The 25,167-nt window shown below is 40.3% G+C and overlaps 1 protein-coding gene and 1 non-coding gene across 4 annotated transcripts in view; one reads left to right on the top strand and one right to left on the bottom strand.

Moving 5' to 3' along the window:
* The window catches only part of AKAP9 (A-kinase anchoring protein 9), a 164,044-nt gene extending 141,010 nt beyond the window's left edge, over window positions 1–23,034 (top strand). For 2 of the 3 annotated variants that reach the window (XM_006078355.4, XM_044946428.2), the window contains 14 exons: window positions 51–239; window positions 2,745–2,889; window positions 8,016–8,235; window positions 9,369–9,519; window positions 10,880–11,548; window positions 11,763–11,968; window positions 12,515–12,620; window positions 14,087–14,269; window positions 15,519–15,719; window positions 16,560–16,792; window positions 18,857–18,942; window positions 20,289–20,418; window positions 21,257–21,396; window positions 22,497–23,034. In XM_006078355.4, coding sequence (XP_006078417.4) covers window positions 51–239; window positions 2,745–2,889; window positions 8,016–8,235; window positions 9,369–9,519; window positions 10,880–11,548; window positions 11,763–11,968; window positions 12,515–12,620; window positions 14,087–14,269; window positions 15,519–15,719; window positions 16,560–16,792; window positions 18,857–18,942; window positions 20,289–20,418; window positions 21,257–21,396; window positions 22,497–22,531 — 2,694 coding nt within the window. In that variant the 3' untranslated portion in view covers window positions 22,532–23,034. Of the gene's footprint in view, window positions 1–50; window positions 240–2,744; window positions 2,890–8,015; window positions 8,236–9,368; window positions 9,520–10,879; window positions 11,549–11,762; window positions 11,969–12,514; window positions 12,621–14,086; window positions 14,270–15,518; window positions 15,720–16,559; window positions 16,793–18,856; window positions 18,943–20,267; window positions 20,419–21,256; window positions 21,397–22,496 lie in introns of all 3 variants that reach the window. The other variant, XM_025290830.3, reaches the window with a different exon arrangement.
* Window positions 8,404–8,475, bottom strand: TRNAC-GCA. The gene has a single exon. It is a non-coding gene; the product is annotated as a tRNA-Cys (tRNA).
* Window positions 23,035–25,167: the final 2,133 nt, after the last annotated feature.

Consider the following 25,167-nt stretch of genomic DNA (forward strand, 5'->3'; position numbering starts at 1 on the left):
CAGTTCTTAGCTTATTTGAAAACTGACTTTTGTTTTTTGTACTCTGCCAGGTTTATGATAGTTCTCAACCTCATGAGAGCGCCTCCGACTGGCGAGGTGAACTTCTGCTTGCTGTTCAGCAGGTTTTCTTAAAGGAGCGCAGTGTTTTCCTAGCCGCATTTCAGACCGAGCTGACAGCTCTAGGTACAGGAGATGCGGTTGGATTATTAAACTGTCTGGAACAGAGAATACAAGAACAGGTATCAAAATGAGACTGTAAGAAAAACTTTAAAACAAAGAATGCTTTTTAATAGTAATGAGAAAATGAGTTTTTTATTAGTTGTTTATTAGAAATATTTATATAAAATGAGTTATTTATTAGTTTTAGAGTAAGTCTTAAGGTTAAAATTTTAACAGGAGCCACTAAGAATATTTAGGATAAAAAGTATTACTACAGATATTTTCTCTTATGTTAGAAAATAAGCAGGACTAAAAATTAATGAGTTAATCATCCAATTTGGGAAGTTAGAAAAAGAGTAACAAAATAAGTCTAAAGAAAACAGAAAGAATAAGATACCCTCAGTTCTCTTCATTTGCAGCAGTAAGATTGGTAAAGCTGTTGTGAATACTGAGCCATTGCCAGCAGGGAAAGCCTGTGAGTCCCTGGCGGTGACATTTTTGTCAAGCAGTCAATGTATAATCTTGTTTTATGTGCATTTCTGTTTAAAGACACCCTATTGATTATGTATTGTTGAATCATTAACATTGAACTCATGGCCAGCTGCACTGTAACTTAAACCTAAACAAAACTTTTCTAACACATGCATCTTCTCTGTCATGTGTCTTTCAGCCCTGTTGTGCTTAGGCATACTGGACAATACTTCATGTCTATGTTTGGGAACCATTTTAAACAGCAAAATCATCAGTAAAAAGCACAAATGTACCCAAAATACGGCACTAAAAGGATGACAGAAAGGACACTTGTTTACAGCATAAGAAATAAAAGATGGCAAAATATCACCTTGCTCAATTTCCACTAGAAACATGTGAATGTGGCAGTTTTAATTTCTTGCCGCTCTATGCACATGTTTGAGAATGACTGTTAAGAGCATCACAAGTATTGAATTTAGGGTCACAGATAAATATTCAAGAGTAGACATTCTTAAATATGTAATCCACAAATAGTGAGGCTCAACTGTAATAAAGAAAAAAGAAATTAATGAAATGGATACACTGGTACAGTAGAGAGGATGAAAAGCTAAAAGTTGACTCTGAAAGGTAAATAAAATAGAGGTTTTTCTGGAGACTAAGTTAAGGAAAACGGTAAAACACCCTTTAAATTTTGGCCACAACATGAGGCTTGTGGGATTTTAGTTCCCCCACCAGGGATCAAGGGGCTTCCCCAGTGGCTGAGCAGGTAAAGAACCCTGCAGTACAGGAGACGTGGGTTTGATCCCTGCATCCGGAAGACACCCCCCTGGAGAAGGAAACCACAACTCACTGTACTAGTCTTGTCTGAAAAATCCCGTGGACAGAGGAGCCAGGTGGGCTACAGTCCAGAGGGTCGCAGAGAGTCAGCTGGACACAACTGAGCGACTAAGCGCACAGGCAGGCACACCACGGATGGAACCTGCACCTCTGCAGTGGAGTGCAGAATCTTAAACGTGGGACACCAGGAAAGTCCCCAATGTGTTGATGTATGGCAGAACCAATACAATATTGTAAAGTAATTAGCCGCCAATTAAAATAAATAAATTTATATTTTTAAAAAAAGGAAAGTCCCAAATGTAATTTTAAAAATAATTTACAGTAGCATCAAATGGACAAATTCCTAAAAGTATACGTACTACTAAAACTGATGAAAAGGTAGAAAATCTGAGTAGACGTATAACAAAGAGTTAAATTCATAGTTTTAAAACTTTTCACAAAGTAGGGCTCAGGATTAGATGGCTTCAGGAGTGAATTCTCCCAAATGTTGAAAGACATAATACTAGTTCTTCACAAACTCTGGCAAAATAAAGAAGGAATCACTGGCCGGCTCATTCCATGAGGCCAGTATTGCTCTAACTCTAAAACCAGACAGAAATATCACAAGAAAAGAAATCTACAAACCAAATACCTAATGAGAACAGAACAGTCAGTGGAAAAATGGACAGATGTTAAAGTATGTGCTCATGAAAAAAATAAAAGAGTATCCAATAAATATATGAAAAGATGCTCAAATAAAATGTGCTCTATTATTCATAGCAGGCAATACTACATGACACTGAAATGAGTGTGAAGTAGAGCCAGGATGGTTCACCAATGTATCCAGTGAAAAAAGCAAACATGAATACAGTATGGTGCCATTTATATAAAGTTTTGAAACTCGTAAAACAGAACTGTGTGTATTTTAGGGGTGTGTGTATGTAGTGTATTATACCGAGTGCATGGAAGCAACACCAGACTTGGAACCTAGTTGTTTCTTGAGCAGATGGTGCAGAGGAGGGTGTGTTCACGGAGTTGTACCCGAGGGACTTCAGCTGTGTAGGGGCTATTTCTTGGGCTAAGTACATGCATGTTTATTATATTACGCATTATATTTTATCGTGTGTTTAAAGATTTTTGAAATAAATGCAAAGACTAATAATCTGTAAAGTAAATCCTAATGATCAGGAAGAGAAAATTAGTAACTTTTCCCAAAATTTTAGCATGTCATACTTCTTCAGACTTCCTGGTTTTTAATGTTATTGTCTTTACAACCCTCTTGACTTTTTTTTTTACAGGGTATTGAATATCAAACAGCTATGGAATGCCTCCAAAAAGCAGACAGAAGGAGTTTGTTAGCTGAAATTCAAGCACTGCATTCTCAAATGAGTATTAAGAAAACGACTCTGAAAACAGAGCAAGAGATTGATCAGCCAAGCCAAGGTATGCTATAGGACAGGCTCATATGGTGACATAAATGGGTGAAAGAAACTGTTTCATTTTGTTTCCCTTGTTATTATTCAGTTAAAACACATTTCTTCTTAGTCACATTTTTTCCTCATTCTCCTATCAGTATGTTAATCTGCATTAATTACTCTAGGGATTAAAGAGGTCTCCAGTTTGTTTTAAGATATATATATAAAAGATATATATACACACATGTATAATACTAAAAATATTTTTTAGAATTGAAATATATTTGTTTACATAGGGTTTTCTAGCCAGGCAAAAACTCATACTCAGCTTTGGGAATGAGGTAAAAAATGCTCAGTTATGCTATGCCATCTAAGCTTATTGCTCCATCTTTTAAAAAAAAAAAAGCGATAGTTCTTGAAATTGGGAAGAGGTGGTGGTGGTGAATGCTAGTGGTAAAGACCCTGACTGCCAGTGCAGCAGACTTAAGAGACTCAGGTTCAGTCCCTAGGTCGGGAAGATCCCCTGGAGGAGGGCATGGCAACCCACTCCAGTACTCTTGCCCGGAGAATCCCATTGACAGCGGAGCCTGGAGGGCTACAGTTCATGAGGTCGCAAAGAGTCAGACATGATTTAAGTGACTTGGCACGTACGGCAGTGGTGGAAGTAAGGGGGTTATTGCTCAGTCGTAAGAGAAAAAATGTTATGTGCGCCAAACAGGCTGGTAAGGACGTGCTTTAAAATAGCACAGGACTTTGCTTTTATCTCTCATGGCTGAGTAAAAGTTCCCCGGCACGTCCAACTCTGTACCCCACGGACTGTAGCCCACCAGGCTCCTCTGTTCTTGGGATTCTCCAGGCAAGAATACTGAAGTGGGTAACCGTTCCCTTCTCCAGGGGATCCTCCCAACTCAGGGATCAAACCCAAGTCTTCCATATTGCAGGCGGATTCTTTATCGTCTGAGCCAACAGGAAAGCCCTTTATCTTCTACAGAAGTTGAAATTGACTTCAGCTAGCTATGTGTGGAGAGAGAATGATGGTAACTCTTACAGAATACTTCAGTCCAAGAGACAGCAATTTTCTGACATATAAACAGATTGTTGTTATTTAGTTGCTGTCCAACTCTTTTGCGACCCCATATACTATAACCCATCAGGCTCCTCTGTCCATGACAAGAATATTGGGATGGGTTGCCATTTCCTTCTCCAGGGGATTTTCCCGACCCAGGGATCAAAACCCACATCTCCTGCATTGACAGGCAGATTCTTTACCACTGAATCACCTGAGAAGCCCATATAAACAGATACATTCAATTTTAATTTAAAATGAGCAGGCATTGCCTTGATCAGGTTGTTTAGTTATTAAGCTCATTATCTTTCTTTGTTTTGAAGCTTTGTGTGAGGATAACCTAAAAGAAAAAGAAATCCTCAATGGAAATAACCATTTCTTTTTTAATACCTTTTTTGTATTTGCAAACTATAACATATATATAGAAAATTACAAAATGCAAAAATATACATTATAAACACTATGAAATGAGTTCCTGTGGAAACCTTACCCTTATCAAGTGTTCCAGAAGCCCGCTTCTGCTACTCTGTAGTGATATAGAACACATGTTCCTCTGTGGTACTCTAGAGGTAACCATTATCCTGACTTTTTAACTGCCTTTTTACATATTCCTAAATCACGTAAGTTTAAAGTATTTCCTGCTCTTAAACTTTATCACTCTGATAAATTTTGTGTCTTATCTCTTTCACCTCTCTATGACATTCTTCTGAGTTACATTTATCTCTAGTTCATTTTTGTTACTATATAGAATTCCATTGTGTGACTACTTCACAGTTTATATCAATTTATATATTCATTCTGTGGTTAAACATTGAGGTTGTTTCTACTTTCTGGCTGTTAAATTCAGTACTGTTCCGCACATGGTTATGCCATGTTTCTGATGCATTCTTGCATTAGTCTTCTGGATACGTATATTGCTAGGTCATAGAATGTATATATTCAGATTTATTAGATAATGCCCAACTCTTTACCAACACGGTCATATCAATTTGTGCACTTTCTAGCAGTATAGTTCTAGAAAGTTCTGTTGCTTCACATTTTTGCCAAAAGTTGATGATGTCAGCCCTTGATTGCCCGTCTAGTGGGTACGCAGTGGATTGCTATTATTGGTTTTAATTTACATTTCTCTAAGTTTGTCATATGATTATTGGCTAGCTGGATTTGTGCTATTGTGATATGCTTGTTAAGATCTTTTCTTCCCTTTTCAAGAGGAGTATCTGTTCATTAGAGCTGATTTCTCTCAAAATCATTAGAAATTAAAGTGAAATCTGAATTTTCATCATGTGTAGTAAGGATACATATCTTTGTTTTCATTTTGGTTTAATATAAAGGTAGAAACACCTATCAGATCAGATCAGATCAGTCGCTCAGTCGTGTCTGACTCTTCGCGACCCCATGAATCGCAGCACACCAGGCCTCCCTGTCCATCACCAACTCCCAGAGTTCACTGAGACTCACGTCCATCGAGTCAGTGATGCCATCCAGCCATCTCATCCTCTGTCGTCCCCTTCTCCTCCTGCCCCCAATCCCCCCCAGCATCAGAGTCTTTTCCAATGAGTCAACTCTTCGCATGAGGTGGCCAAAGTACTGGAGTTTCAGCTTTAGCATCATTCCTTCCAAAGAAATCCCAGGGCTGATCTCCTTCAGAATGGACTGGTTGGATCTCCTTGCAGTCCAAGGGACTCTCAAGAGTCTTCTCCAACACCACAGTTCAAAAGCATCAATTCTTCGGCACTCAGCCTTCTTCAGAGTCCAACTCTCACATCCATACATGACCACTGGAAAAACCATAGCCTTGACTAGACGAACCTTTGTTGGTAAAGTAATGTCTCTGCTTTTGAATATGCTATCTAGGTTGGTCATAACTTTCCTTCCAAGGAGTAAGTATCTTTTAATTTCATGGCTGCAGTCACCATCTGTAGTGATTTTGGAGCCCAGAAAAATAAAGTCTGACACTGTTTCCACTGTTTCCCCATCTATTTCCCATGAAATGGTGGGACCGGATGCCATGATCTTCGTTTTCTGAATGTTGAGCTTTAAGCCAACTTTTTCACTCTCCACCTTCACTTTCATCAAGAGGCTTTTTAGTTCCTCTTCACTTTCTGCCATAAGGGTGGTGTCATCTGCATATCTGAGGTTATTGATATTTCTCCTGGCAATCTTGATTCCAGCTTGTGTTTCTTCTAGTCCAGCGTTTCTCATGATGTACTCTGCATATAAGTTAAATAAACAGGGTGACAATATACAGCCTTGACGTACTCCTTTTCCTATTTGGAACCAGTCTATTGTTCCATGTCCAGTTCTAACTGTTGCTTCCTGACCTGCATGCACATTTCTCAAGAGGCAGATCAGGTGGTCTGGTATTCCCATCTCTTGAAGAATTTTCCACAGTTTATTGTGATCCACACAGTCAAAGGCTTTGGCATATAGTCAATAAAGCAGAAATAGATGTTTTTCTGGAACTCTCTTGCTTTTCCATGATCCAGCGGATGTTGGCAATTTGGTCTCTGGTTCCTCTGCCTTTTCTAAAACCAGCTTGAACATCAGGAAGTTCACGGTTCACATATTGCTGAAGCCTGGCTTGGAGAATTTTGAGCATTACTTTACTAGTGTGTGAGATGAGTACAATTGTGTGGTAGTTTGAGCATTCTTTGGCATTGCCTTTTCCTATTTTGAAATTTATATCAGTCTCACATTTGTCATTGAAAAGCTGAAGAATTTAAATATCTTAAAATATTTTAGATAAAATAGGTGTAATAAGGCCACAAATTAAATATATTCCTTATGTTTAGACATAGGATTAATTGAAGATTATTTTTAGAGAATTTATTGCTATTACTTCATTTAAATAAATAGAACCCCGTTGAAAGCTTAGTTACTATCACATATTTACATATTTATATATATAAATCCTGAGACTCTACTCCCTAAGAAACAGTTTCAAAAGCTTAAATTAACATGAATAGTCTAAAGTCAATGTTATTCCTATGTCCTGACACCAGTAATATGACTTCTAATAGGAACTGATGAGCTTCAAGTTAAAAATACACTTATGGTACGGCTTCCCCTGTGGCTCAGTGGGAAGAAATCTGCCTGCCAGTGCAGGGAACACAGGTTTGATCCCTGGTCCAGGAAGATCCCGCGTGCCTCAGAGCAGCTAAGCCTGTGTGCTCTGGAAACTGGGAGCACAGTGACTGACGCCCCCGAGCCTAGAGACCGTGCTCTGCAACAGGAGAAACCACGGCAATGAGAAACCTGAGCACCACACCCAGAGAAAAGGGCCGCACAGCAACAGAGACCCAGCACAGCCAAAATAAATAAAAATACATTTATGGTAGAGCAGAGAAGCAAAAAACAGAGTAAAAATCACCCTGGAATCTCCTAAATCCTAAAATAAATGACTGTTAACACCCAGGAAATATGTCTTCAGACCTTTTCGTTGTGTATATGTACATAAGTTTATATTTTTTATAAAGATGGATCCTGATAAATATTTCATGACCTTTTTTTCACTTGGAGATTTAAATATTTTACTTTGTTTTCTTGCAATACACATGTAGCAAGGATTTGGTCTGTTTTTAAAGACAAAACCATGATCCATATTGGCCTTTGGACTTCCCCCTTCTGTTATAATGAAGTTCCTAGGGACTTCTGTGGAGGAGGGCTGAACAAAACCAGCAGGCATTGCTGATCATTGTAATCGGAATCACCAGTACTTTGGCTGTCAGAAACTTGGAATTTTTGTGTGTGAGCTATTGAAATTCTGAATGAACAAATACAAGTTCCTATTTATGGTATTAAGGGAACTTTTTTTTGTTTATTTCAAGTCTTATATCCAGTAATGAATTCTGTTAAACTTTTATCATCCTTATATGTTCATAGTTCTGAAATCTTGAGGATTTAGCACTATGAGGAAAATCTACATATTCATCTATTTATATAAATTGCTAACTTCACAGGCTGTAATCATTCCACATTTGCTTTGTAGTAATCTCCTAAGTAACACGTCTGTTATTGACAACAGAATATTTATAAACGAAGTACCAGTTGCTGGATCATATTCTAAATACTAACATTTTTTCATGTAGAACCCTTCGACTATAATATGCAGCAGAAGCAGTCTCAAATGCTGGAGATGCAGGTGGAGCTCGGCAGCGTGAAAGACAGAGCAACAGAGCTGCAGGAGCAACTGAGCTCTGAGAAAATGGTGGTTGCCGAACTGAAAAGTGAGCTTACACAGACTAAACTGGAACTAGAAGCAACACTGAAGGCCCAGCATAAGCACCTCAAGGAGTTAGAGGCATTCAGGTGTGCCACACTGCTTGACTGTAAACCTGTATTAGTGAAAAGTGAAGTCGCTCAGTCGTGTCCGACTCTCTGCGACCCCATGGACTATAGCCGACTAGGCTCCTCTGTCCGTGGGATTTCCCAGGCAAGAGTACCGGAGTGGGCTGCCATTTCCTTCTCCAGGGGATCTTCCCAACCCAGGGATCGAACCCGGGTCTCCTGCATTGCAGGCAGATGCTTTACCATCTGAGCCACCAGGGAAGCCATTATTAGTGAAGGACTTCATTATTACTGAAGGACTTGGAATAATTTTGTCATAGACACTGTGCAGATCTTACAAAAATATGACATTATATATGATGTTTAAATAACATGAAGCTGTTATTTATACAAAAAACTACAGCGGAAAGGAAACACTAAAGAGTTTTCTAAATGATAAACTGAGGATTAGGTATTGGCATATTCTCTCCATGGCTTTAGTTCTGTTTGAGACTGTTGCTGGTTGTTGTGTAAGATACATAAATTTGTTGTATAAGATACGTAAATTTGACCTTCCTTTTACCATCAAGTAATGTGAAATGATATTTATGATCTCAATGGAATTCATGGTCTAGTTAGGTAAAATATGCAAAATTTTAGAAAGATAATGCTTTTAAAAAGGATAAATTTGTTGATGTAAATACTGTGATATTCTGCTTGCCACGGGCACATTTTAAGTATAGTCATTATTTTGAACATTTTCACACACACACAAATGATTATTATGTTCAGTAAAAGTTAATGGAAATCCTTATTCTATTCCAAACATTAAATTGTTTACGATGGTAAATAATAACTAATAGTTGTATTACTAGAAACAGTTAATTGGAAGTGAACCACAGTGAAAAATCTTGAATCTTGATATGGTATATATTTTTCTATTAGTTTATAATATGGAGAAGGCAATGGCACCCCACTCCAGTACCCTTGCCTGGAAAATCCCATGGGTGGAGGGGCCTGGTGGGCATAGTCCACGGGGCCGCACAGAATCGGACACGACCGAGTGACTTCACTTCACTTACAGTATGCCACCATGTTTCCGTGGACGCTGTTCTCTCTCTCAATAGATACTTGGTCAGAGTAGTTTTATGACAGTTCATTTGTCTCTGATTTAGGTTGGAAGTTAAAGATAAAACAGATGAAGTTCATTTGCTTAATGACACGTTAGCCAGTGAACAGAAGAAATCCAGAGAGCTCCAGTGGGCTTTAGAGAAAGAGAAAGCCAAGCAGGGACGCAGTGAAGAACGGGACAAAGAAGAACTTGAGGTACTGTTTTCTGTATCTTTAAATGTCTGTGGAAGAATCCGCAGTGATAGAAGAGAAACGTTCCTCTTCCTGCGGTGTCTGCCTTACACTCTTCGTCAGGTGGAATAAATTGTTTACTATGTGTTGAATATTCTTACGGTGTTATGTAAAGTATTAGTAGAAATTGCTAATGGTATGATCCTTTTTTTCTTCTTCTGCATGCAAGGATGCATAGAGACTCTTCTGCTACAGCATGTGTTTTAGGAATTTGAATTCGCGTATATACAATTTGATAAACACGGCAGTTGTATCTTTTTAGCCCAGAAGTGGTTTCAGTTCCTGTTTTCTCCTAGGAAAGGAGAACAGTGGTGCTTTTCTGGTAGCAAGAGCCCTTGCTACTGTATGTTATGAAAACTTACAGTGAGGCCCTTGATGCTGGGCTTGCTCCCAGAGAGGCACACCCCAGCCTCGCACGGCTCACAGCAGGTCATACTACATGCAGTGCCATTTGCAGAGTTCTCCTTGAGCCCTTCTGTCTGTGTAAGCCCAGTACTTGCTAGCTCTGTGCTAAAAAAAAACTATGCAGCCAGAATTGCTCTGTGCGCAGTGACTCAGTTAAACTGTTCACGAGCCCATCGGCTATAGCCTGCCAGGCTCGTCTGTCCGTGTGATTTCCCTGGGAAGAATACTGGAGTGCGTTGCCATTTCCTACTCCAGGGATCTTCTGACCCAGGAATCAGACCCACGTCTCTTGTGCCTCCTGCGTTGGCAGGCAGATCCTTTACCACTAGCGCCACCTGGGAAGCCCAACCAGAATTTCTACCCTGCTACATTTGGGTTTTGTTTTTTTTTTCTAGTGTCCACCATGGTAGCCACTAGGCATTGTGAGCTTTCTGCCTAGCAAGGACATGTTATTTCTTCAGTTATCAATATTTTTTATCATCACAGATGTTTATAGGTTTTGAGTAGTTTGTCCCCCTGCCTTCTCCATAAGCCCAATTATTTTTAGTTATGTAGTAATGTATGGGAAAATTCAAGGAGTTTCAGGAACTCCCATCACATTATATGATAAATACTTTTATTTTTAAAGATTATTAATCTGCTGAATATTCCTTAAGTAGATATGATTAATGGTGGGAGAGAAAGTGTTATTTAGCTTAACTCTTTTGCTGATATTCTTTGATGAACATTAACTGGCTGCCCAAATAATTTTACACTCTAACTACTGAAAATATAAGTTAGCAAAATGGTCATCAGTTCTTTTACCAAATACTACCAACTTAGTATTAATAAAAGCACAATGGGCACAATTGTATACTTATGAATTATTTTTGCCAATATTAACATGAACAAATTCTCAAATTCAACTTTCTCCTACAAGGATCTGAAATTTTCACTTGAGGGTCAGAAACAAAGAAATATCCAACTGAGTCAACTTTTGGAACAACAGAAACAGCAACTGAATGAATCACAGCAGAAGATAGAATCACAAAGAGCGCTGCACGAGGCCCAGCTAGCTGAAGAACGAGGCCGCAACCTGGAGCTCCAGGTACTTCTTGAATCCGAGAAGGTTCGGATTCGGGAAATGAGTAGTACCCTGGATCGGGAGCGGGAGTTACACGCACAGCTGCAGAGCAGCGATGATAGTGGGCAGCCCCGGCCATCCTTACCCTCAGAGGACCTCCTTAAAGAGCTTCAAAAACAGCTAGAGGAGAAACACAGTCGTATAGTGGAACTGTTAAATGAGACTGAGAAATATAAACTGGATTCTTTGCAAACAAGACAGCAAATGGAAAAGGATAGGCAGGTTCACAGAAAGACACTGCAGACAGAACAGGAGGCCAACACAGAGGGACAAAAGAAAATGCATGAGCTTCAGTCCAAGGTGGAAGATCTTCAGCGCCAGCTGGAAGAGAAAAGGCAGCAAGTTTATAAGCTAGACCTGGAAGGTAAACGACTGCAAGGAATTATGCAGGAATTCCAGAAGCAAGAACTAGAACGAGAAGAAGAACGAGAAAGTAGAAGAATTCTGTATCAGAATCTTAATGAGGTAAATTGACATTTTGTTTTAAAATATCGTTTAGAAGAATATTGCAGTCCTGTGATCATATAATTTTGATACTGGATTAAATGATGTACAATCATTTAAAAACCTATAGAAGTTTATTTGGAATATAAACAGTAATTATGTTCTCTTAAGAAAGAATGTGATGTGCTATTTGTGGTACAATTTTCGTTTTTCTTTTTCTGTCCAAAATTTCTAGCCAACCACTTGGAGTTTAACCAATGATCGAACCAGAAATTGGGTTCTTCAGCAGAAAATGGGAGAGACAAAGGAATCAAGCTATCCTAAAATGATTGAAATGAACGGAGGAGGAACTGGCTATAATCATGAATTGGAAATAATCAGACAAAAACTTGAGTGTGTGGCTTCAAAACTACAACATCTAGCCCAGAAAGCCTCCAACAGGTTAGAATTTTCTGCCTAACTTTTGGAAATGGCATTCTTAGGCAGGCTGGGCAGTCTGTCCCTCACTAGTAGCTAGAGAAGTTTTAACGTTAATGCATGTTTACATTAGAAGGTGATCTTTAGCAGAACTCATATACCTGAAAACCATCCTCCTAACACCCTGACTCTGGCAAAGAAAACAGCTAATGTAAAACCATCTTCCTAACACCCTGACTCAGGCAAAGAGAACAGCTAATGTAAAACCATCCTCCTAACACCCTGACTCGGGCAAAGAGAACAGCTAATGTAAAACCATCCTCCTAACACCCTGACTCAGGCAAAGAGAACAGCTAATGTAAAACCATCCTCCTAACACCCTGACTCGGGCAAAGAGAGCAGCTAATGTAAAACCATCCTCCTAACACCCTGACTCGGGCAAAGAGAGCAGCTAATGTAAAGGAGGAACAGAGGTGAAGTAGTGTCGCCCGACCTGTGATGCTTGTGTTAGTAACACTGCTCCTGGAGTTGATACGTTTTGACTTTTTGCCCTTTTTTTCTTTTTTGAAGACTACAGTTTGAAACAGCAGATGATGAAGATTTTGTTTGGGTTCAGGAAAATATTGATAGAATTATTTTACAACTGCAAAAATTAACTGGCCAGCCAGGAGAAGAGGTAAGACTTTTTAAAAACACTTTTTAAAGTATCGAGAGCAAAGCTATAGAAATTACATGAATCATTTGATATTGGCACTGCATTTTCTAAAAACGTTTTATCGTTTCATTTATTTAAAATATTAGTAATGTTTGCCTTACCCCAACAGAAAATAGTGAAAGTTTGAGGGGAAGCAATATTATCATTATTGAAAAGTTTTGCTGGCCTCTTACTTACATTATGAAGAGTTTCTCGCAGCAGTAGTCTGCCTTTACCCACACCGCTCGGTGAGACCGTGCTCGGGATGCTGCCACTGTGCTCAGTTGACTCATGTGGCGAATCTGTTCAGTCCCTGTAGTTCTTGGTTTTTTTGTAGCATTTGATACTTTTGACCTATTCCATTTAAAATACCCTCTTTCCTTACCTTTTGTGTGAATATTCTCTCATTTCTTCCATTTCTTTTGTCATTCACCTTCAAGAGTTCCTCTTCTTCCTATGCTCGTCCATTGTTTTCCTCTTACTGTGAAAGCTCATTCATTCCCTAAGCCTGAATTCTCAGTAGACTTAATTATTGAACAAATACTTATATTGGGCACCTAGTACGTGCCAGGTACTATATTGGGTTCTGAGGCTACGATGAAGAAATCTGATAAAGATCCTGCCCTTATGTGGCTTATCTTCTTGTGGACTGTGGTTCTAGTCTAGACCTTTGTCCTGTGTTCCAGGTTGATATTTTCAGTTATTTATGCAACACCTTTCCTTAGGGAAACATACCCCACAGTGACCTCTTTAGGAACCTCACAGGCATAGACCAGACTGAGCATCATCTTCCTTTCCTCCTTCCGGCCCTGATCCCGCATTTCTGGTCATGGTATCGCCCAGTGTAGAGTTGAAAGTCAGCACAGATCACTTTCCTTTGCTCTTACGTGCACCCCCAGGCAGTCACTCGGGTCTGTGCATTCTGGTTCCTAAATGTCTGTCCCTGTGCCTTCAGTCATTGCCTGCATTCAGGCCTTCAGCATTCCTCACCTAGACTATGGGCAATAACTTCCTGATGTTGCAGCTTGTTGCCACAATCTTTCTTCTCTAATATACTACTTTACTTTGCAGAGTACTGTCGAAGGACTCTTTGTCACACATAAATTTGTTTATGGCATGCTCCAGCCTCAAGCCTTTCATTGCTCTTCACTACCTACATTTAGGTCTGTCATCCGTATAATGAAAGCAGGCTTTATGGTTAGTCTTAATAAGCATGTCTGTAACTTCTTAAAGGTAACACACTCACTCAAGCCTTGTATCTTTGTACTTGCTGTTGTATCTACCTAATATGCCCTTCTTTCCTCCCTGGTGAAGTCCTGGTTATTACTTAAGACTCAGCACAAGCCATGGTTCTTCATGAAGTCTGTTGTTCTCAGTGAGTTCACATTTTATATGCATTATTCATAAACATTTGTGCTCGTATGACCTTACGCTGTTTTGTCTTTTAGCCTACCTTAATGTCCCCAGGTACTTCTTGTGGCTCATTAACTGAAAGACTACTAAGACAAAATACTGAGCTGACGGGACATATCAGCCAACTGACTGAAGAAAAGAATGATTTAAGAAACATGATTATGAAGCTGGAGGAGCAAATCAGGTGGCATCGACAGGCAGGAACTGGCAGAGATTACGTACGTCTGTTTTTATCATGGCTGCATACTTAGCATCTGATGTGTAGTAGCGTCATTAGAAAATTGTATAGGAACCATAGTAGCTGTTTATTTATTGATTGGTTGGGAATCTCTTCTGCCAGATTCTGGGTTGTGTATGTTCAGAATGTCTAATCCATACCCAGCCTTGCACATGAGAAAACTGAGGTCAGTAGTCAAACCAAGAAACGTTGATCTTCAAAGCCGAGTAACTCCCTACCTGTGGGCCAGTTGCAGACACATGTGAAGAAGTGTTCAAATGTGGGTTCTGCCTGTTCTTCTCGATAATTTATCACTCGTTGTGTTCACAACTCAAGTGAAAATGCTATTAAATTGTGGATTTCAGTCTAATAAACTCCTTCGGGAATTTATTTACATTTTTCCCATTTAAAAACTATAAAATAACTAAATTGTCAGCTCTGTTACCATCAGTATGAAGACAGGAAAGACCTGTAAGACTGGCTTTGTGGTCAGACACACGGTAACACATCCACACAGCTTCTGCAGAGACCCACTTCCCTGTGTACATGCTGGCTTCCCCCCCTTTTCCAGTGTACTGATTTTGGAACAGGCTCAGCATTTGGACCCAGATGGTCCATTTTGAAAGTCTACCCCCAAAAAACAATGGGGAGAATCCCTTGGCAGCCCAGTGGTTAGGCCCCAGTGCTTTCACTGCCATGGTCCAGGTTCAGTGCCTGGTCAGGAAACTTAAGATCTCTCAATCCCTGTGGCGCAGCCAAAACAAAAGACGATAGACTGTCTTAGTTGAATGCTCTACCAATCTAAACTAACTAATCTAAACATGGGTCCGGGCTTTCATAGGGACTTTTAGTTGTAAAGTTAATCTGCTCAGCAAGGCCATAAACTTAAAAGTTAATGTTGTCCTATGAGTCGCTCTCTCGAGTTCAGTTCTTTGCGACCCTGTGGACTGCAGCCCTCCACGCTCCTCTGTCCACGGGGTTCTCCAGGCAAGAGTACTGCAGTTGCCATTCCTGTCTCGGGATCTTCCTGACTCAGGGATTGAACCCAGATCTCCAGCCTTGCAGGCATATTCTTTACCATCCGAGCCTCCTAATGTCAGTTGAGATTGGCTTTGAACTTCTCCATCTGAGGTGGGAAAGCTGAATACTACTCTATATCTCCCATAGGGATACCTTTAATAAGTTAAATTCAGACTTTTCTTCAGAGACTTGTTCTTTAAAATCACATAAGTAGGCTCTGGCCTCTGCAGTCTTCTAGGTTTTCACTCAGTGGTGGCCCCAACATTGAAGCCATCATCACCTCAGAAAAAGAAGTGTGGAACAGAGAAAAACTGGCTCTCCAGAAATCCTTGAAGAGGGCAGAAGCTGAAGTGTACAAACTCAAAGCCGAGCTGAGGAACGAAGCTCTACTGCAGAATCTGAGCCCTGATTCCGAGCATGCCGCTATAAAGGTAGGAGACATCCTCCAGCTGAACATACAACAAAGTCGGTTCTCTGCTCTTGCCTTATTTCATCTCTCACTAACCCTAATGGTCAGACTAAAGAATTTGAGGTCACACTGAGGTGGTTTCTCCAGGTATCTCAGTCTGTCATGAATGAGGTCTCTAGCTAGTCACAAAAAAACTGTGGTAAAGCATGCCCAGGATTGGGACCAGATTAAACTCACAGAGGTCACAGAAGCAGCACCCTGAGCTCACGGTCCCCATTCCCACAGTCTCATCCCTAATAAACCAACAGAAAGTTAGCTTTTCAATTCCGTATAGAAGCTCTGCTACTGTCAATATTAGAGGATCATGCTCTGTAATGGTAAGCCCTCTAAATAGCGTCTCTTATGACTTATAATGAATATTGTATTAATAGGACAACTACCTTAATCAGTTAACTTAAAATCCAAAAAAAGAAAACGTTTGTAATATTTATTCCAACTATGGCATGAATGTAAGTTTACGACTCTTCAAGAGATGGAAAATATTAACACTGACAAAGTTAAACGTGATGATGGTAATAAAAGTAGCTCTGTACTATTACACTCTGTGCTCTAAAAGCTTTATACTGTTTTTGGCGAAGACAAAAACATTTGCGTTAACTATGATTAATAGGAGCTAAAATTCATTGACTAAATGGAAGTGGAAGTATCAAGGTCTAGCTTTACTTTTCACTTTGCTGGTAAAATAGAAAACAGCGATGAGGTACCAGCCATTCTACTCCTGCTACTAAAAGTAAAGTCTAGATTATCTTCCCCTGCAGAACAGTTTGAATAATGTCTTTCTGTTTTTCTTCCCTTTAAACAGAGAATTTATGGCAAATACCTGAGGGCAGAAAGCTTTCGGAAAGCTCTCATTTATCAGAAGAAATACCTGCTCCTGTTACTGGGTGGGTTCCAGGAGTGTGAGGAGGCCACCCTGGCCCTGCTGGCCCGCATGGGGGGACAGCCGGCCTTCACAGACCTGGAGGTGATCACCAACCGACCAAAGGGCTTCACCAGGTTTCGGTCAGTCGTCAGAGTGTCCATGGCTATTTCCAGGTGAGGTACTCGAAAGAAAAGGCATTGAGTAGAATGCATTCTGAGAAACTGAGTTATTTTTAGTCCTCTCTCTCTGCTCTGCCTCCTGCGCCCTGTAGTCATCCAGTAGGAGTCTCTTGACGTCACTGAAACACGCCTCCCTCTGGGCAGGTTTTCATCCTCTAGTCAGGGAGGGGAACTTCACATCATACCGGACAGACCCTACGGAAAGGGCCCTCCCAGAGGCAGCCAGCCAGTGACTCAGCTGGAATATCCGGTCTGGGTGGTCCCTCTCTTTTTTTTTTTTAATCTAAATAAGCCCATGAACTAGTTCAGACATAGAAAGAAAAGAGATCATAAGGGAGAAAAATGCTTTTTGAAAAGTTACCTCGGCATAGCTTCATTTTCTTCACTACTACCACAGCCCCTCCAGCAGCCCAGCTGTAGAAATCCCTGGCCTGAGTGTGTGTTGGGCTCTGCTGGGGCCGTTTGCTGCTCCTTTTTGGCCTTCCAAGCTAGGCACTCCCATGCTCACTCTGTATGTGGCTGAAATGGAGCCAGGAATCTGACTCCCTTGACGACATAGCCTCCTGCCGCCCTCTCACCTGGCTGGATGCACCCAGACACCTCGTTGCTTTGTCCTTACTGCCCCTCCCTTTGCTTCTGTAGGCGGCAGACAGTCTCAAAGGACATTTTTTTTTTAAGTACTGTCCAATCCCATTGTATTCAGGTTACTCACAAGCACCTCAGAAGGCCACAGAGGCAGAATAAGAGGTGGTATTAGTGTTTTTGTGTGCTGGGGACCATATGCTATCTTTCAGCTCCTCACTGCCCTTCTCAGCTGGCCTCCGCACTGCCAGGGCCTTACAGCCTGCAGACTGTGTCTCCCAGATGGCTTCCTGTCTGGTTCTGTCATTTCTCAGCACTGGTATAAGAATTAGAGGGTTGGAGAAAGCAAAGAGCTTTCCTTCCTTTCATTCCCTTCATTACCTGGTACAGCCTATACAGGGTTAAGTGCCGGGAGGTGCATTGACAAAGAAAAAAGATTTAATCGTCACTCACTCTCTCCTGGGGCAGAGCAATATGCACGGCCCTCCAGACAGTAAGTGAGAGGTCACAGGCGTTAGCTGTTCATCTCGGTTTCCAGGACTCAGGAAGGCTCCTTGAGAGCCAGTTCCCATTGAAGGACTTCACACTGTCACGGTCTTCTTCTTCTCTTGTATGTTCGTTGTATTTTGACCGTCCTAAAAACCAAGCCTGGAAACGAGTTGAAATAAGAAATCAGAACTGGCGCCCCATGAGCTCCTGGGGCCAGGATGGGGCAGGGAACTGGCGCCCCATGAGCTCCTGGGGCCAGGACGGGGCAGGGAACTGGCGCCCCATGAGCTCCTGGGGCCAGGACGGGGCAGGGAACTGGCGCCCCATGAGCTCCTGGGGCCAGGACGGGGCAGGGAACTGGCGCCCCATGAGCTCCTGGGGCCAGGACGGGGCAGGGAACTGGCGCCCCATGAGCTCCTGGGGCCAGGACGGGGCAGGGAACTGGCGCCCCATGAGCTCCTGGGGCCAGGACGGGGCAGCAGCGTTGGCTGCAGCCGGGCGGTGCCGCAGCCACCCCGCCCCTCTGGAGGCCAGCACTGTATCCCATCCCTGACTGCACGGCCTCACTCTTCTTGCTTCCCCACTCGCTCTCACTGCCAAATTAAGCATCTTTCTGTTCTCTTTCCATCTCCTCTGCCCTTAGTCTCCATTCTTTCCTCCTCTTTTCATTTTTCCTCACCCTTTCTTTGCCCATCCAGCTTCCCTTTTCTGTTACATTCGCTCTTCGTCTCTGTGTCCCATGTTCCTCTAAAGACAGAACATGGTACTGGCAGCAGGAAACCTCTGCCTCATGGGAAAAGCCCTGTTCTGCTTCAGTTAGTTTTATCACAAACCACGGGACATTGGCATAATATTAGCCACGTGATTATATTGAAATTTGATCTGCATTAATATTTAAATGTATGACTTGAATTCTGTAGAAAGTGTGTGTCTATACTCTTTACACTATAGATGTTCTGTGAAATTTTCCATTGGAATCTTTTTTAGAATGAAATTTTTGGTTCGACGGTGGCATCGAGTCACAAGTTCTGGTTCCATCAATATTAACAGGGATGGCTTTGGATTGAATCCAGGTGAAGTCAAAATAGAATTTTTTCTTATGTTGGTGATTTCTCTAAAATTACTGCATATATAATAACCTTCCAAATAATGTGTTCTGGGACCTGTGTTGTCCAAAGGCAGAGCCCTTATAACTAATAAAGCTGAGGACCTTGCTGTTCTGAAGAGTAGTAAAAGAGCTGATTTTTATGGCACACTTGGTTCACACTAGGCCCCACTTCTTTCCATGTATTCTCACAATTCTGTGATGTAAGCAAAATTACGGATGAAAAACTGAAGCACAGAAAGCTTTTGTCATTTGCAACAAATTACCCAGTAGGAGATGGTGGCCCTAGCTGTTGGCTCCAGAGCCCACTCTGTTCAACTGCATTTAAGGTTCTGGTTCGAGATAGGATTGCTCTTACTCTATTATGTGGAAGTTTCAATTTGAAGTTTTCACAATTTAGCAATATTAAACGGGTTTCTGGGTTTACCAATAGGTGATATAAAAGTTAAAATTCCTTCTCTCTATACTCAAACACTAGGGCTTCAGCATTTCAGGCAAAAGGAGGAGATGAGAAGCTGGGAAGCACACAGAGCTATAGACACACAGCATAACTGACATGTACTGGTAGTAAACCACCTTTTCCTCTTCTGTGCAGAGATGGAAGAAGTATATTTGGTACTATTCTAAATGAAGTGTTTTTGAAACATGCATCCCGGTGGCTCAGTGGTAAAGAATCTCCCCACTAACGCAGGAGACACGAGTTCAATCCCTGGGTCAGGAAGATCCCCGGGGATGGGAATGGCAACCCCCTCCATTATTCTTGCCTGGAGAATTCCATGGACAGAGGAGCCTGGAGGGCTACAGTCCATAGGGTCACAAAGAGTCAGACATGACTGAGCACACACACATACATCCTTATACTGAAACAGCTGAAATTTGAACCATAATGAATTCTGTGTTGTAAGTTAGTATGTCTTGGTTCCAGTTTTTTCCAATGAAAGTCAGCAGAATAGAGTGATAAAAGGACTTAATATTAATAGCATTAACAGTCTAATATTGTTAATCCACATTGCCTTTTCTCTCATAACACATACACTCAGACACTCCTCAGAGTAAAATATTTTCTTAGAGGTATAGTTCCAGATTATCAGAAATTCTAATATTCAAAGGTTAAAAAAATAAGCTATACTATTGTTTCTCTAGCAATTTCTCTTGCTATTTCTGTAGCAAGAATAATTGAAAATGATTATAAATAGGAGATAGTGTAGTATAGGGCAGTATAGTCAGTCTTTTGAACCTTATCTGCTTTGTAGAAATTTTTCAAGGGCTTGGTATTTTTCTTTTCTTTACAAGGTACATTTTGGATTACTTTAGGTGCAGAAAAGACGGACACATTTTATCATTCTTCTGGCGGGCTGGAGCTCTATGGAGAACCGAGACATACTGCATACCGCTCAAGATCAGATCTGGACTATCCAAGGTCTCCTTTACCGTTTCAAAATAGGTAAGAGTTTGATAAAATCTATACCAGTGTTGTTATTGTTCAGTCACTAAGTCATGTCCAGCTCTTTGTGACTTCATAGACTATAGCACACTAGGCTTCCCTGTCCTCCACTGTCTCCTGGAGTTTGCTCAAACTCATGTCCATTGATTTGGTGATGCCAACCAACCATCTCATCCTCTGCCACCCTATTATCCTTCTGACCCCCCCAATCTTTCTCAGCATCAGGGTCTTTTCCAGTGAGTCAGCTCTTTGCATCAGGTGGCCAAAGTATTGGTGCTTCAGCTTCAACATCAGTCCTTATACTAATAACAGAGAATGAAGGACACTGTTGGGGCTTTGCAATGAAATAGCTAAACATGTCTTTAGTTATATATTGTTTACATAATCTAATGCCCAGAACCAAAAATAGTTTTTGAATTTGTAACTGGTTTCCAGGGGTAAAGGAAACAGAGTTGATCAAGTGTTATTCAGTATATGTGCTGTGGCTAGACATTAAGAAAGGCATTAACTAAAATTGAGTCTTTGGAATTATGAAAAAAAATCTCTGAAGTTTGCAGGACAAGATGCATTTATATGCATTTATATTTATGCAGCCTTCATTGATGTTCTCTGCAATAGCAGTTGTGTTGGACGTTCTTTTGATGACTTAGTGACTGCTTTGAATTTATTGACAAGTTTTTTCCTTAACACATGGCAGACTCAGAGGTGGGTGGATACATATAGACTGGGGAGTATACATGTGGTCTGCCTTTTGAGGGCAGGGGTGGAGGTAGGTTCATGAGTTACTTGCATTGTTTCTGGATAATTTGGATTCATCTTCATATTTTTAATCTCATAGGTACCCAGGCCTTCCAGCTGATTTAAACCCTGGTTCCTTAGCATGTTCTCAGCTTCAGAATTATGATCCTGACAGAGCCCTGACAGATTATATCACTCGGCTGGAGGCACTGCAAAGACGACTTGGAACTGTGCAGTCAGGTACCCTCAGCTTAACCAAGTATTGGCAGCACCACAGTGCTAGATAGGCCTGGAAATCTTTCTCTTTTTGAAATTCTTTGACTTTCCTCATTATTAATCAAATTTTCTAGTTCAGTGCATGAGTTATCAGCTACCCTTTAGGAATTTAAGACAAAACAGGATTTATCACCCTGGATCCCACTCTTCCCCCAAAAAATCCCTGCTCGTCTCATTGAGAAGATTAGGTGAGATGCACGATGAGCACCGATGTGCAGATACTCTGAAGCTTCCAGAGACTGCTGGAGGACTTGTTCCAAAGCAATTGCTTCTGCGCATGCAGATAAGGCATAGGGAGGCGAGAGGAAGACACAGGTTCCTTAATCACTTAGTGTGGCTATAATCTTTGTTCCAGCCTTGTGCTTTTGTGTATGATCCGAGGAACCCATCCCAGTCCAAAGACTGTAAGGATGACCTTTTATTTTTTCTCTTCAAAAACACACAAAAAATTTCATTCTTAGAAGTGGATTGTGAGAAAAACCTCTTTCCCTCTTTTCAGTTCACTCCTGATTCAAAGGTTTTAAATCATTTCAATTTAATGACCTTTAAGACAACTTTCATACACACAGACATGCATATATTATATATATATATATAACTATTATTAGAGACCCTTTTTTCTGCTATTCCTACAAAATAGATAGGACTCATCACCAGTTGTTTTTAGTAGTTTATCTCTTCATACAAGAAATTGTCTAACTCAAACAACTTGTTGCTATAGGAAACTTTTATTATCATAGCTGGACTTTGTTGGTCTGAGCATCTAAATTTCACAAGATTTTGAAGAGCAAAATGTTCTATAGAACATTCAGCCCGCAGGGCACTTTCCAGAAAATCTTAATGTTAATCTCACCTAGCATGTTACGGAGACAGATACAGATGCTTTTGAATATATATATTCAAAATCTCTTTTTAAAAAAATCAAGTTTGAATAAAACTTCTTTAGGAGAAAACAAAGCATTTTTTTTTAACGATAGGAAATAATCTTCTGCCCATCATGAACTAGTTAGTCTAAGTCACAATCTGATCTGAAATCATTGAACTATCCTGTTCCTGTCTTATAGGTTCGACTCAGTTTCATGCTGGCATGAGAAGATAATCCTTTGAAACATCATGAATTGATTTTAAACAGATTTCCTTTTGTAAATCAATGGTTCTTTTGTGCTTTTGTATTGTGGATATTCAATGGGACCAATGCGAACACAGCTTATGATTGTATACAAAGCCCTTGCCAGCACATGAAAACTGGAATTTGTACATATAAGCACTGTGTATGTATTCATGCACAATAATCATTCAATTACATGTATATTTGTGGAATGCTAATTTAAATGATTAAATTATAAACATTGTGTTATTTATCTAATGGGTGAAAAGATTAAACTTTTGGCATTATGATACAGTTGAATGTGTAGCTTGAGGTGTCCTGCACTTTTCTTATAAGGCTACTGAAGTTACATGTTTCTGCCTAATATATTTGCTACTGGTGATGAAGACAGATAATATCACTTGTAGAGACCTATTTTTGTATAATGGTAGAAGTTTTGAATTTTATGGGGTATTTTGTCAAGTACTGAAATAAAAATGACTTCACCGTTTTAACTACACTGTATTTGAACCTTCTTCGTTTTTTTATAATTAACATTTTATTACGTTTTTATTAAAATTATATTTATAGCACATGCTCACTTCTACAAATTATAATGTTCACAAGAGCTTAGGATGCAAAGCTAATGTTGCCCCGTCCTTCCTGCTCCAACCGTAGACTCAAGGATAGTTTTTGATATTTTTAATTCTTTTGATAGACAACAATTAAACAGCTGCAGTATGTGCTAATACCTTTAGTTCCGGACATACCAACTCCCGATATATTTTACTCAGTATGGTCTATTGACTCTCCAATAAGACAGTTAACCTTTAATTTTCTACCATGGGGCTTCCTTTCCTTTCAGTATCAATATTATAGCTAATTTTTCTTGTCTGCTGTGATTTTTTTTTTATAACTTTAGAGACTATCTTAAACCTCTCCGTTTCTTTTCTTCATTAAGTTTTCATAGTAACTTTTGGTTTTCCAGTTCAAAAGGTGAGGCTATTAAGGCTCCCCTCCCCCTCCCCTGAAATCTCCTGAGGCCAGACTTTCCTATCATAGTGTCAAAGGTGTTAATATCTCCATGTATCTTACAGTCAGCACCATATCTGCTATGCTTTTGTCCATAGCTTGACTTTAAAAATTGAAAATCAATAAAGCATCTCTAGCCTCAAAGCTATAGAAATGCTCTTCTGTGTTTTTCCATAAATACTAGGATCTCACTTCTTTTTTAAAACCCATTTTTATGTTGTTTTATTTTTTCTCTATGCTTTCACTGAGAGAACTAAGACCCTGAGAGCTCCAAGGTGGGGCCAAAAAGAACCTTCTTCATTTTTAACGAGGCTTAGTTTTCATTGCTTGTCTTAGTCTCTCCAGGCTGCTATAACAAAATACCATAGCCTGGGTGGTTTATTCAACAATAGAAATTTATCTCTCAGTTCTGAAGGCTAGAAAGTCCAAGATCAAAGCACCAGCAGATTTGCTATCTGGTGAGAGTCTGTTTTCCTAATTTTGTAGACTTATTTTCTGTGTCCTCACATGGCAGAGGGGCAAGGGTAATCTCTAAAGTTTCTCTTATGAGGGCACTAATCCCACTCGTGAGAGCTCCACCCCCTTGACCTCATCACCTTCCCCATTCAAATACCAACAAATTGGGGGTTCACTTTCAACATACAAACCTGGAGAGATACAAGCATTCGGCCTATGGTAGTACATATCACCTTATTATTTATCTCAAATATGTAGGATTTAGAGATTCTGAAAGTTGTCCTAATTTTAGAACTAAATATTACTGGGATTTTTCTTTCCCCACATGGAGGAAGAGTTTTCCTGTGTGCCTTTGTATCAACTTTAAGTCTACATACAGTGTCATTTAGAACCCAAGTGGGTATTTTTGTGATTAATCCATATTTACCTAATTATATAAATTTAGGGTTATTTGTGGAGAAGGCAATGGCACCCCACTCCAGTAATCTTGCCTGGAAAATCCCATGGATGGAGGACCCTGGTAGGCTGCAGTCCATGGGGTCACTAAGAGTTGGACACTACTGAGCGATTTCACTTTAATATTTCACTTTCATGCATTGGAGAAGGAAATGGCAACCCACTCCAGTGTTCTTGCCTGGAGAATCCCAGGAACGGGGGAGCCTGGTGGGCTGCTGTCTCTGGGGTCACACAGAGTCGGACACAACTGAAGTGACTTAGCAGTAGCAGCAGCAGGGTTATTTGTATCCAAAAGTGTTTCCTCAAAGCCATGCCCAGAGATGGTGCAAAATCTTAAATTTTATTAATCATAGTGCAGCAGTTAAGCAGCATTCCTGCTATCCAATTCAAAGACGCTCTCATAGAGGTAATCGAGATCTCAGTGTTATTTCTTTAAACTAGTCCTCCCTGATAACATGGCTACCACTAAAACAGCAAGAGTAGTAGTACCTGATACTTAACTTCCAGAGGGTTTTGTCTTAACATTAGATAGTTTACAATTTATACCAAGACAAACAGGCAATCTACATTCTTGGAAATTTCAAATTACCTAAATTTTCCATATTAGCAGCTAAGTCCCAATAAAGTGTTCTAGAATACAAATGTATTCTAAAACAGTTGAAGAGGGGAGCTCATGGGTAAAACCTTTTTTTTAGCTAAGCACA

Source organism: Bubalus bubalis, chromosome 8, assembly GCF_019923935.1.
Source record: "Bubalus bubalis isolate 160015118507 breed Murrah chromosome 8, NDDB_SH_1, whole genome shotgun sequence".
Classification (NCBI taxonomy): Eukaryota; Metazoa; Chordata; class Mammalia; order Artiodactyla; family Bovidae; genus Bubalus; species Bubalus bubalis.